Here is a 14,422-nt window from a genome sequence, read left to right as displayed (position 1 = left end):
TTTTACCAGTTACTCCTCTATATAAGGAGGCTCTATATAATAATTGCTGTCTGGAAACTGGAAACTGAAGAAATACAGGAATGCAATAACTTTCCATGTTATGAAAAGGTCAACAAAACGTTATTTATTTAAATGTATCAACACGCATGCTATATTTCAAAAGAGGCTCAAATGTTTACTTATCTAAATTGTGCAAAATAGCCAACAGCTATGAGATATTAAAATATTTTTTCAAGCAGAACATCAATATCAAAGTGTTTCATGAAATCTGAAGGCCTCACTTACATTTACATAATTGCCATTTGCAGCGTAGCAGCTGAAAGCTTACAGTTAGTTGGTAAATCCTAATTTACCGTAGATTTAATGACAATTATTGCCAACTGTCATTGTAGCTCTGTTAAAGCTAATAATTGGTACTTCTGTGATATGGTGAAACCAGAAGGCAAACATTTAGTCTGTCTTGTTATTCTTATTTGTGGAAGTAGATATACAAATTATTAGCTTGTTTTTTATGATAAATTAGTAAATTGTCTGTGTTTGCTTTCAAAATCTAAAACTAGTTCAGAATTTTCCTGTTTTAGTTTTTATCTCGGGAGTTATCAAGAAGCAAGTATATTGCTATAGGTTGGAAACATTCTCGGCTGTGAAGTAACTTTTACTGGCTGTCAGTGACGCTAATGGCATTATTAGCTATAGCTAGCTATAACTCCTGTCTTGGGTTAGTCAGATAATACAGCATTTATCAAATGTTGATATAAGTACTTTCAGCAATTACAGGCAGAAGAATTAGTATAACAATAACTTCTGAACATCAAAAAGGGTGATATTGTCACGGCCGAGGCCGCTTCAAAAGGTGACAGGACTCAAATGCAGGACGCTGAACAGCACGTAAGTAGTTTTAGAGACGAATTTTAATTACTCAGAAAATATTCATAAACAGGAAAGTGAGTTTAACAAGTACGAAGTGCCACAACTGAATCAACAGGGGTCTTAAGCCGCCTGGGCTAAGTAACAGTCTGGTCCTGGTCAGTGGGAACAGCAGTTCCGGGGATTGGGCTGGAGAGCGAGTCACACTAGGTCCAGGAAAAGGGTCAGGGTCACTGTAAACAGAGTACAGACGTTCAGGTATGGATAAGGAGACATATGGATACGCTGTTTGTTCAAAATCCTTCTTCGTACTGCGTACTTGCCGCGGGTGGTCGGAGATGACGTGGAGGGGTGAGTGGTCCGGGTGTGTGGTCCAAAACTCCTGGCGTGGAGGCAGAGAGGCAGGTAGGTGGTTCGGGTGAACAGCCTGTGGGACTGTCAGGTGGTCCAGTATCCGGGTTGGAGCTCTTCGGCAGAGATTAGTGTTTGGCAGCTTGGTGTGGCTATGAAAAAGACGCACAATGAGACAAACACACAATGAGACGAGGTGATTCACAAAGTGCATGCGGAATCATGGTGGTGGCCTGCACTGACTGGTGTTAGCTGAGAATCTGGCGAAGAGAGGTTGAGTGCGCTGGCCTTATGAGTCCCCGGCTAAATTACCCACAGGTGTGAGCGATCAGCAAAACACTGAGGCTCCTCCCAGGGGTGGAGATGCCGGCTCGGAGGGAGACACACTGGCACACACCCGGACCATGACAGATATATGTGAATATACAGTACAAGTGATCTTTCTAGCCATGCATAGCTTAGCTCTGATGCTAAATGTTTCAATATAACAGTAAACAGTGGAAAGATCAGGTTGATGATAGACATTTGTGATGCACAGCGAAGGATTACATTTTAGATCCCCTGTCTGGTTTATGACCAAATTCCCGTTAGCCTCAGCTGTGTTCAGTCTTTAATGGTAATTTTTAGAAATGTGAGCGTGCTAGCACACAAAGTAAACCATAACATCAGTGTCATCCTTGTGTATACTGCAGGAGAAAATGCTTCATTTAGGTAAAGCAAGTATTCAAAATACATTCACGGCATGACCTTGCCTTACTTAATGTATTCCTTTCCTATCTGACACCCACTCACTCTCTACTATCCAGATTAGCATAGAAATGTGATGATATAATATAGTGTAATGCCAGGTTTCATGGGGCTTTTCTAATGTGCACACTTTTGAGTCAGTCCCCGCTCTCGGTGCTCCCTGAAAAACCTTCAAGGAAATCTCTGTTCACCCCTGAATTCATGCGTGCAGGCTTCATACTCACCATAGAGACATTACGCCTCTGCACGCAGCGTGGGCACGTGTATGTACACATGCGCTGAGATTGTACACACACTCAAATCAATTCCCCTTAGACAAGATTAGCCAATCTATCTTCATTACGCTTCATTAAATAGATAACATGTGACGCGCTCGCTCAGTGTGTAGGATGTATTCTCCTGTGGGCGCAGACAAAGATGTGTGAAATGTAATTAATTGTTTCTTTACACAATACGTCTCGTTCCATTAATGAAAGTGATTGAGTTCCTCTTTATACACTCCAGGTTAGACTGGTGACAGTTCATTTCTACATTTTAACTAGTCTAGCTACTTCCTCTCATCTTGTTCAAATTTGCTCTTCTCTTCACTTTCTGTCTCTTTTCTTTGATCTTTTGCATTCACCTGGTCCCCCCACCCACCCAGCACTGAAAACCAAAGTGCTGAAGAAGATAGTGAGCTTCAAGACAATTTCCATGGCAACAGATTTTCAATCATACCTCTCCAATAACATTGCTCTGACAGTTCGTCCAGGGAGGGCTGAATATGATGTGGCTTAGACTTTGATCACGATCCCACTGATCTTTCAATCAACGTCAGATAATATTGAATCTCAGCTGACCTCCATCTCCATTAAGCAGCTGATTTAATCATTTAGCTTTCTCTCAGTTTCAAATATTGAAACTGCACACTGGGTTATAGATATCTGAAGGCATAAAATAATGCGACTAATTTCTATGCAGTAGTCATTACCTGGGGTTTTTCTCTGAGATTTATCGCAGAGATGTCAAAAGCAAAACTCCCATTGTTTGACTAACCTCCCGTGTCAGAGTCCCTGACACTTTCTCAGTGTTTCTCAGGGTGAGCGGTTCTGGGTTTCACAGAGCCTGAAGCCCCCTCGCTGCAAACTTTAGCGTGGTCTCGCCCACAGCTGAGACCGCTGACATTTACTGTTGTTACAAACAGCGCATTTTCTCACTCACCCTTGAGATCTCCCCTCTGCAATTTATTTCCACCACCACGATTCCATCATCCCACATTTCTTTTTAGATTAAGTGAAGTATCAGTCGATGTTGTAGTAGATATTATATTTCTCTTGGTCCTCGGAGAGTCCCTCTCCAATGCAGATAATTGCATCTTTTTTGAAGAAGAAGAAATTCACCAAGATCTGAACTTTTGGTTCATCTGCTTTTTCAAGAAGTTACTGCAATTTCCTAAAACTTCATTTACCACGAGGTGTAGATGTGTAGAATGGATACTGAAGTAAAGCTTGTTATTTTTGTTTGTTTTTTGTTTAGACCCAAATTATCACATATCAGTCCAGTTAGTTCCGATGCCACACATTCAACACATGAATTAATTGTGATATTACACACAATGATAGCACCACCTCTATGACTGAAGATGAAACACAGTTAGCATGGTAGCACATCAAAGAATGTGCCATTGTTACCTCCTGACCCCACCCATAGATCTCTAATAAGACATAGCAGATCTTTGCTAATGAGATGCCGAGCCACTGTGTTCTTTACATGGGTAATTAGCCGGATTGCTCGTTAAACAATTAGTCAGATATCTCTCTGGTAGTCTCTGTGCACTCTGTTCACACACTTTGTCCGACATTTGCAGATGCCCATTCCTACCTTAATTGAAGCTTTCAGACAAAGCAACTAATTCAAGTCTGCGTAACAAATTGTTGAATATTAGCTGCACTTTCACCTGTACAGTCCATCTAAGTCAGTTGGAATTTTTGAGCATGAGCCGACTGTGAATTTAAATGTTTGCTTCTGTTGTGGAATATGAGCATGAACGCATCCTATAATTTAAAATTGTCCCTTATTTATTTAGGCCTTTTTCTTGAGTGAGCCTCAAACAAATTTATGGTGTGAGTGCAGTGCATGTGTGATGTGTGGCTACAAATACCTGTTTACTGGTCCAATTGGGACGCCGTACATGACAATTCCTGCAAATCCAAAAATCCCACAGGCACCCCTTTGTGACTGACTAGGTGTGTGGAAATGAGAAGGCTTTGTCTCTCTTTCTCGAGTTGCAGCGGGTGTGTGTGTGTGTGTTCACTGCCTAGTTCTACATCAGTAATGCCTAAGGGCAGAGACTACCTCAAAGTGCTCTCCGTTTCCCAAGTGTGGCTAATTAGTGCAGCTACGAACGAGGACAACACTTCACATAAGCAGGCTGTCACCTTTGAAGATATATGTCATATCACCTTGAAATGTGAAATAAGACAAAGTTGGAAAGAAATACATACATTGCATAATATTTGAGCCCCAAAGCTTCTAGTATATTTAATATCTGAGTAAGATTGGCCATTTTGCCTTTCATTCTAAACGTGGCCATGCAAAGCGTGGTGGAGTGGGCGGCAAAATAATGGCAGTAATCTTATTAAATCGTATATCATGAAAACACTGGTGAATTCTGTTTTGTTGGTTGTTATGTAAACTATGGGGGAAAAAATCATATAGTCTGAGCGTATATTAAAAAAGGCTTAAATAAACTGCACACAGGAGCGTCACACATTCAGTAAAGTGACTGTATGTAATGCCATGTGGCTCCATGCAGCTTTTTGGCTATCTGAGCTGGCTGTTTCTTGGCTGAAAGCAGACTTCCCACACTGAGCTCATCAAAGAAAAAGCAGCAACACAACTTTCAAGAGGCCCTTCTCGTACCCAGGGAAACAAATACTGCCATTTTGTAAGGAGCATGTTGTGGAGACGAGTCCCATTGTTAGCTAAACTTAGTTCTTCACTGGCAGCGACGTATATTTTGGGTCATAGTCATGTTGGAAGACAAAGTGACCACCCAGACTCAGTTTTGCTGCTGATTGCTTGACATGTTCACATATTTCTTCCTTCATGATTCCTTCCACTTTGATGAGATTCCCACTTCCAGTCTTTGAAATTTTTGGCTTCCTACTTCTGCGTGGCTTTCTTTGAATTTCTCCATGATACTTCTCACCTCAGTTGACACTTGGAAACTCTGTGACAACTCTGTGGATCCATCTCCTGCTTTATGAACATCAGCGGTTCTTTTTCTCAAGTCTAAACTGATTTCTTTTGTCTTTGACAAATTTGATACTTTCTAACTAACAGCTCAAACTGTCGCTGAAGTTTTGATACTATGTGTAAATTGGAAAATAACACTCATTTTTAACTTAAGCTTTGAGCATTATAAAGTTTAAGCACTTCATGGCAGTGGTTTGTGCTCTGGCTCACTAAAAGGGTCAGTTGTTTAAGAGGGCTAATAATATAGATTCTGGTAATTTGGGTTTTTTCTGAAATAATTCTTTTATTGTGTAAAAATATATTTTTAAATTTGCCTTTTAAGGAAAAGTAGGATGTTTAGAAATGCTATGGTGAAAATCCCATGCTCTGTTAAAAAAGACTTTGGAAAATTTTTAATAATTTTGTTTGATTGCCTTATATTGCTTCCTTAGCCGGTAATCATCTTGTGCTAAACAATCCAGGCCTCAGAAGTCTTCAGTACAGAACAGGATCTCAGCTTGTTTCGCTTGCTTGTGCTTGCTCTGTTTTTTCCACAGCACAGGACAGAGGCTCTCTTGTAGAGCACACGTAGGTTCATGATTGTTGGAAGTGGCAACACATTCTCCACTCACATGACATACAAATTTGTTTGAATACTCAATATGGCAATTTTTACAGCAACAACTGTTGTTGAGCAAATGTTGGAATCCCTTGCTTGAACCCTACATGAACCTGCACACTAGCTTAACCATGTCCGTGCATAGTGTCTTTTCCAAAATTTAACCATGTACTTTTTCTTGCCTGAAACCTCACAATCTTATTTTATTATTATTTTTTGCCGAAACATTCCCAAGGAGTCAAAGCAAAAGTAAAAAGCAATGAATAAGTGAACAGTGAGCTTCCAAATGGGACACAAACCCCACATCTACGCAGCTTATGCATCACTAATGCCAAGGAAAACCTTGTGCATCTGACAGAACAGCCGTATTTGATGCATTCGGATGAGAACACCTCGGGTTTAACGCAAATAAAATAGGGCATGTTAATTATTGAGCTTAAGACTTGCTGTTTTCTGCTGTTTTCATCTTTTTTGCTAAGCTAGGCTTTTGGCTTCGAAAATAACAGCAGTATCAATTTCCACAATATGTTGAGCTGTTCCTTTTAAAATTGAACGGCACTTCATTAGTCATTGTTTTACCACTGATCATACAGCAGAAATCCATCATTTAGTCAGTTTCTCTGTCACTTTAATTTGTGTACCCTCCCGCTCTGCCTGCTCTCTTTGTTCCTCTCCCTGGTACCTCCTTCACTCATACCTCCACCTCTTTTGTCTTTCTGTCTCACTGCAGCCGAGCCGTTGGACGGAGAAGAGTACCTGGACATTATAGGCATCATGCGAACCCAAGCAGGCCGCTATGAATGTAAGGCCAGCAACGACGTCGCCACTCCCGATGTCAAATACGTCAATGTGATTGTCAACTGTAAGTAAATACAGAGCGCAGTGCGTGCTTTATTCCAAACTGAACACTGATCAATATCCTTGACACATTTAATGTCAAGCATTTAATATGATGATACACTCGGTGGATAAAAGCCTATAAAAGTCAAGATTGGAGGATAGGCATATGGGTAGAAGCATATAGAGTGTAACAGTATGACATGGAGTGAAGGACGTATGTTGAAAGTTTTGGAGCACCCTTCAATCTTCTCAAGATGAGTCCAGGTAGAAAGAGAAGCTCAGTAACATTGATTGCAGAAGTCATTGCCATGGTAATTCTCACATAACACATCATCATTTAAAGGATACTTCAAACTTCTAAACAAGACCACGTAATCACGTCCTTTCCACGGTTTATATCCTGACAAGTGTTAATACACTCGTCGGCTGTTCAGGATTGATGAAGAGCTCATGAGCCATCGCAAACCAACACCTCCCCCGAAGAGAAGTTACAGAATTCTCTTTGATCTGAATAAATCATGGATGGCTGTTTGCCCAAACCGCACTTTAGCCAACACTGAGTGCCTGAGTTAAATGATAAAGATTATTTTATTAAACCATTTCCTATCCTGACTGGAAAATGGGCATTAATCCACTTGGGACACATTTTTGGCCATTGGGGTGGAAAATGATTATGTGTGGATGATGAATGCTAATATACTTGATAAATGTGAACTCAGTCGATTAAGTTCACTGATTAATCGAGACCTGGATAATCTGTTTGACATCGTTTTTTGAGCTGTGAGAGCTAAAACTGGAGCAAAATCTTACACTGAATCTACAAAATGTGGCAAACACTCAACTCACAAGTCGCAAAAAGTTGATTCTGTTCACCTGGACGTTTGCAGCGTTTTCAGTGGGAGAAATGTTTTGTCACTCATCCAAGTGACTTCTTCAGTCTCAGCTGACTGCAGGTTTCCCCAACCTTATAAACAGTACATTTGCACAATAACTGAACCTAGAGCACTAAATGAACAACGGGCTATAAGATCAGTACCTTCATCACTGATTATTATGCAAATTATCATGACCATTGATCAGAAATTGTTTATTTTTTTATTTTTTTTATTTTTTGCCTGTCCCATTTGGTTCTTTAGCCATCAGAATTGTTGTCTGAAGACCAACAAGGATACCCAATGGATTTATTTTGCCAAATGGATCATCGTGGCATTGCCGTATTGGTCCATTTGATCGACCTTTGTTTTTATTATTTATTTTATTTTCAGATGTTACAGACGGGACAGACATGAGTGAGGGATAGGAAAAGGAGAAAGAAAGAGGAAGGAAAAGAAAAACAGAAGGGAAGAGGGACAGTGAGAAAGGGAAAAAAATAAAATAAAATAAAATCTCCTGGATCACCTGTTGAGAGAAGAAGAATAGAAAACAAGCAAAAAAAACCAAAGCAACATACTAAACACAACACCATCGCATTAATCTAGCTAAGTGTAAACAGCAGTAAATACTAAATATTCAATGTTGTTGTGCAGCACGCAGGACAGACAGCGCACAATGTGCTTTGAAGTAGCAGCCAAGAAAGGTGTAATTTAAGTCTACGAACAGTGAACACCCGTGTGCACACCTGTGTGGATCAGCGCGCTTGTATTCAAATGGTTTCCACATGTAATGGTCTGCAAGAGGATGTAGAGAGCCATAGCCCCGTCCCCCAGGGCATGAAGCAGGCATGGAGGAGATCCAGGCCCCAGACATCCAGAGGGCCCCAGAGTGCGAGAGCCCAAGGAGGACCACCGGAGGGGCATCCGTGCCACCTTCATGGGAAGGGCTGAGGATCCCCAGACGAGGCGTCACCCAGTAGCCACCGAGCAGAAGCTAGAGGGGGCCAGCACTGCCGGCAGCCAGCTGTGCCAGAGTGAACCGAGCCGCAGGCCCAGAGGCCGGAGGCCCAAGGGCCCCCCGCACCCCGGAGGAGGCCTGACCGAGCAACAGGCGCCAGGCCCCGCCAAGTAGCCACCGGGAGTGAGCTGGTACATACCTGAGCGCCCAGCCCCGGACACCAAGAACCACCAATGCACCGACCCCTGAGGGCATCAGTCACCGGCAGGGAAATTGTTTATAAGGTTGGGGAAACGCTGCAAACGTCCAGGTGAACAGATTCAACCTTTTTACTTGCCTGGATGATTGAGCATGCATCAAGTCAACTCACAAGTGTTTGTGATTAAATTCAAATTTCCTTTGCACCGCACTCACAGTTCTGCTCAGAAGTTTATGTACAGTCATTGTGGACTTGACCGTCAAGGTCATTTGGGGATTTAACGATGTCTTTGAACTGTTCTTTTTCATGACTTGACTTTTTAATTACAAAAACTGGGAGCACAAGTTTGAATGTACTTTGGATTTACTTTGAATTTACCTCCACTAATATCTGGTTTAATGTTCCTAAGCAAATTGCACCTCAACCAGATGCTACCAAGGTTCTGGCATTCTGGTTGTTATTTCTCTTGACAGAATCGGTAGAGTTCATTTAAATTGGTTGGTTTCCTGGCACAGACTCTACTTTTAAGCCCAGTCCACAAATTTTCAGTGGAGATGAGGTTGGAGCTTTAAGTCATTACAATCATTAAGGACATGTGCTGTATAAACATTCCACTCTGGAAAAGAACAGTTGAAAGAAGTCATTAAACGACTCAAATTACCCCGACATTTATACCCATGATGAGTGTATGTAAACTTCTGACCACAACTGTATATTAGTAATGCTGTTCAGACATGCTTGTCACTATATTAGTCTGACTATTTCAAAGATACCTATCCCCACACATTAACGTGTGACTTATGTCAGCATTGCGTGACTCTGCAGATCCTCCAACAATAAAGAAAACCCAGAGCTCCGAGACTCCCGTGGGCCGCAACGGGACACTGCGGTGTGAAGTAACCGCAGTCCCCACACCAGAGTTCGAATGGTACAGAGACGATAAAAGGTAAAAGCATTACCCGCTTGTTTTTTTTGTTTTTTTTACACTGCAAACCACACTACACACTACTAGAACTGCATAAACAATGACTTGAAGGAGAGATAACACAACATTCAGCTGTCAAGATCAAATTTCAGTGAAAAATGCTGGCTGTCTAAAGTTGCAGATAAATAGAGTTCACATAGTGGCTCAAGTTCAGGTTGTAATCTCAGCCTGTGTGTTTTCTTTGCCTCCACAAAGACCAATCAAGGGCTAAGAGTGAACTAAAATATTAATACAGTTGAAACAACAACATCAGGCGCATACAATCAAGCTGTGTACCAACAACCCATTACATAGAGGGCAAGCCATCAGCCTCCCTTACCACAAACAACCATGGCAACTCACTGACTGATGGTAATGAACTCCTGTAGTGTTTCAAGACGGAAAACCTTCTCTCATTTAAAATGACTGGAAACTGCACAGTCCTGGAAAAAAGCCTTCACGATGTTTGAAACGCTCATACTCGACGTGAATTACAATCCTGTCCTGGAACCTTTTTATGTCTGATCATTATTAATTAGTTACAGCTAAAGTGCTGCTGGTCACAGGCAACTGATGAAAGCGTGCGGAAATGACTCTGAATGGACTTGACCTCTCTTGGCCCAAGGCAGTCAGAAAACTTGATTTAGGTTGTTGGCTTTGCACCTAAAGTAATCATAGAGGCTAAATAGATTTTATAAGAATTAAGTGCGAGTAATGAATTAACTCACTGTATGAGCTGTCTTTAAATAACAGGGCAACAGCAAGGTCCTGCTTGTTGTTGTGCATTAAAAACGGCTTCCATCAGTATCGTTCTGCATGGTTTGTCCTGAGTTGATCCCTTCTCAGCCTCTAAGTGTTTTTTTCATATTTTCAGTGCTAGGCATGCTCTGTATTATGACCCAGTGGTTATAATGGATTGCTTTGATTCCTTTGTCAAATGTGCTCTTACAGTGGTCCCCATTGTCACACCCTTGTCTGGCTTTGATAACATCGTCCGTGTAGTTCATTGGTGAGTAATCACCCACTTTATCGTTCACTCTGCTGCTATTCTGTTGTTAATTGAACATCGCAGCAGTGGTTTCTGTGACATTCTTTTGAGAAGAGAAAAACGACACCAGATCGGCCTTGCTGCTACTTTATATGGTGTAGCTGCTGAAAATCTCAGAAACTCTTTTCCTTTTCTTTTTTTACTGAAAGTAATTCCACTGAAATGGAAATCTGGATCCCTGCACTGTACTGTCTCCTGTGAAATTGCCAATTGTGTGACCAGACACAGATGTTTATTGGAAAGCTATCTCTTTTAACTGTCATGCGTGTGCCTGAAAAACACTTGAAGAGGAAGGAAATGTAATGACATTCAAAGGGAATGACAAGCCAGTGCCTCAGTTTCAACACTTGTCATTTAATAACCTGAGAAATTTCCTCCTCAGCTGCAGACTCAACGGCTGAGTCAGTGTGGGAACGCAGAGGGCTCGACGGGAACAAGCTAATGATAAGAAAAATTAAATAAAGACGAAAAATACATGCTGCAGTAAAAGTTCACCGAAGACTGTAGGAAAAAGCACATGACAGTGCTTGAAAAGAAAGATTAATGGTAGTAGCTGAAATATTTTTACATTATCTGTTGTTTCCAACTCTCATCCATCTCAGTTGTTTTGTCCCGCAGAGGATTTTGGCCGTGCGCCTATTCAAGGCACCCTTCTTCCTCTACGCCAGTGGAAAATGTTATTGCTCTTTCTCCTTGGACGATGGTGATGTTAATGCACAATAATAATATCATTTATCTTTGCTTGGCTTTTTAATTTTACTGCCTGGTTGTGTCTTATTTACCTGATTCTTTACAGGAGGTCTTGCTCCTGCGCTTGTTTCCTCCTTAATTAGTTTAACCTCGTACACACACAGATTATCAGATAATATCTGCATTTAAATTCAATTGTATGTAACGGGCTGTTGCCCAGTCTTAGATTCTCATATGGCATATATGTGGTTAAAGGTGTAAGATTTAGGGTAGATCCTCATTTCCAGTTGCCTACTTTTTATGTCCGCAGACTTCAAGTAAAAGATTATCATACCACCCGTTTTGGAAAAGTGTGTACTTCCTAATTGTCAGCAGGGGTTTATTCTTCTTCTTCTTCTTTAATCTGCTTATATAAAATCTGTGGCTCCAACTTGCTATGTTGGTTGAAAGCATCTTCTGCTATTTTAGTGTGATACATAATGTTTCTGTATGAATTACACTGAAATGAGAAGAGGCCTAAAACATGTAATATTGGGCAAAAGCACGGTCTATTAAAAGACAAATGTTCTAGTCGAGTGCCCCGGCCTCGACAGCTAAATACCTGTAAAAGATAAACAAGGTTCTTCAAGTCTGTGCTACATTGAATTAAGGATAAACATTAGCTCTAATATTAATAATAAAACAGTTCAGGATATTGCTCTTAGTATTCATATTTTTAAATATATTCAAATGTTATACATTAAATTTTAGCAACATCAGAAAAGGCTTTGATAATAAAACTTTTTTGGCTAATGAAACCATACCTTTGCTAATGTTCTCAAGTTCTTCACTGTTTAAAACAAAGGAAGCTGCTGTAGCTAATGAGCAGTGTGCCTGATCTTTAGAAGGAACACTTCTTTGCTATTTAGCTGGTGTGCTAACAACTGCAGCTCAGGTTTATGCTGATAAACACTGTGCCCTTTTTGATTGGAAAGCTATAAAAATCTCTAATGGTCATCATTCATTCCCTTTCATCTCAACTTGATGAAATCTTTATACGTGATATCACTAATAACAACTGACAAATTAACAACTCTCCTATACTCCTTTGATCAGATAAGCTCAAAATCAGACAGCTAAGTTCGGCAGGGAAGTGTGTTATAATTGAAAGAAAAGAACTCTTTTCTTCTCATTTCTACATTTTTTAGAAGTATATTTAAAAGTTCCACTGAAGTTTTCTCATTAGCTTTGGTCTTTGGTCTTTGCCTCCTCGTCAAAGTCAGCTTAGAAGGACTTCAGCAGTTTTTGTAATCACTTCCTCTCCCGGGTTTGTTTTATCCCCTCCAAAAAAACAAAAAAAAAAAACACAGCAGCTTGCCTGGAACGGGACTGAGGCACCAATTTTTGGTTCCAAAAGCTTTGCTCTCACCTGCACCGAGCAAACTGAGGAAACAAACAATCCAGAGTTTGAACAAACTGTTTGGCACGAGCTGGTGAACACACAACGAGGTGCTGAACTCTGAGCAGAGAAGCTTAACTCCACTAAAACTGCAAACATCCATCTTCTGTCAGTCTCGCTGAAATCTCCTCAGGTGATGAATTGAAATTCATGCTATGAAACAGAAATGAGCGTTACTTCACAACGCCTCTGACTTTGCTGGTCTCTGAGAATCTTCACAGTGCTTGAAGACCCAATTAGCCTCAGCAGAGACAGATACATCATGAGTTTAGAGCAGTGATAATGCTACCTGGATGTCATGACCCTTCCTGCACTTTTTGCATTCTCCCACTGCTTCCACATTTGTAAGTTGTAAATCAGTACACTACAAAACTTAGAATCAGCATCTGCCTATCTCCAAAAGCATCTAAAGTAGGATGCTTCTCCTGCTCTTTGAACAGTGATTCGCTCCATCCGTGCTCCTGACATGAGAAAATCCAAACTGAGTTGTCAGCTAGTGTGACAGACGGATATGTTTGTTGTTTTGTCAGCTGACGCGCGGCTGTCACAACGACCAGAGCATTTTCAATCATCTCTGGGTTACAAGTCTCAGCAGGACTCTCCTCTTGATTTCATTTATCACTGGCCCTGAATCATGACAGACCTGTCACTCTCCTTGGCGCTGATGACCTACTTTAGATGCTCCCACAGGCTGCGGAATCTAATCTGTCGTCCGATGATTTGCTTTGGTCTTTCATCTGTCCCGGCCCGAGACTGCAGCCCTCGTGAGCGCACCACATGCCCTCTGCCAAATAAACGGGGTCAAATCATTTCAGTTCAGGGTTTTATTGTAGCTTCCTTGCATTAGGAAACAATGGTTGGAAGATATCCAGTAGAGCTCTGCTGCCCTCTGCCTGTGAGGAAAATCATCAAACATAAAAGCGTCCCTCCAAAAATAAAGGGGGGGGGGGGGGGTGAAAAAAAGGTTGACATCCACAACTCCTGCCAAATTTCAGATAATATATTCCAGTGTATTATGCCAGATGAAGAACCTGGCAGACACACAGGCATATTTGAGGATGAACTTGAAATCAGAAGTGATGGAAGTCGTGAAGCTGCGTGTGCCAACGCGTTAAAAGTTAAAATGTTGAGCTCCATAAATGCAAATATGGAGAAGGTGAACTCTGGGAGGACACAGATCCATTTTAATTTTTTTTTATTATAACATCGTAGTTTTCTGCAGCTGGTTAAGTGAACTAACAGCCTTTGTAGCAAACTGTGAAAACAAAAGAGACTTCTATCTTTTCTGTCTGCGTCCATTCAGACTCTTGCCAGAGCATCACAAATCATGAGCTGCAATCTACTGTAAAAAAAACAAACATAGGTGTTTGTTTTCAGCTCCCTGTAGTGCTGTGCATTATCTAGATCGCTCAGCATGCTCCGTAGGCAGGCAGGCCTTTTTAATAGTGCAGTCACTTCTCATGAAGACACACTGGAGAATATATCTTCTGCTGCTGGCCTTATCATCAGAGAGGGAGGGGGAGACTGTGCCGGTGCACTTGCCCCGTCTTCTCTTACTTTCAAACGCACACACACACTGTTCCCAGCACTCCCAAGGTGTCCCTGTTGGAAGG

The 14,422-nt window shown here is 41.2% G+C and overlaps 1 protein-coding gene and 1 long non-coding RNA gene across 3 annotated transcripts in view; one reads left to right on the top strand and one right to left on the bottom strand.

Annotated features, from left to right (window-relative positions):
• The window catches only part of lsamp (limbic system associated membrane protein), a 499,113-nt gene that overhangs the window by 475,628 nt on the left and 9,063 nt on the right, over positions 1-14,422 (top strand). For both annotated transcript variants that reach the window (XM_086260903.1, XM_086260902.1), the window contains 2 exons: positions 6,531-6,662; positions 9,495-9,615. In XM_086260903.1, coding sequence (XP_086117029.1) covers positions 6,531-6,662; positions 9,495-9,615 — 253 coding nt within the window. The remainder of the gene's footprint in view (positions 1-6,530; positions 6,663-9,494; positions 9,616-14,422) is intronic.
• On the bottom strand, positions 909-1,533 carry LOC147314163 (uncharacterized). The gene is made up of 3 exons (XR_015124596.1): positions 1,462-1,533; positions 1,187-1,370; positions 909-1,100 (listed from the first exon to the last, which is right to left on the bottom strand). It is a non-coding gene; the product is annotated as an uncharacterized LOC147314163 (long non-coding RNA).

Source organism: Aulonocara sp. 'chitande type north' Nkhata Bay, linkage group LG14 (genome assembly GCF_057382095.1).
Source record: "Aulonocara sp. 'chitande type north' Nkhata Bay isolate Kocher_YH1m ecotype deep benthic linkage group LG14, A_spYH_male_GT1.1, whole genome shotgun sequence".
NCBI lineage: Eukaryota > Metazoa > Chordata > Actinopteri > Cichliformes > Cichlidae > Aulonocara > Aulonocara sp. 'chitande type north' Nkhata Bay.
The sequence above is the reverse complement of the archived record's forward strand: the minus strand, read 5'-3'. Positions and strand labels throughout refer to the sequence as shown.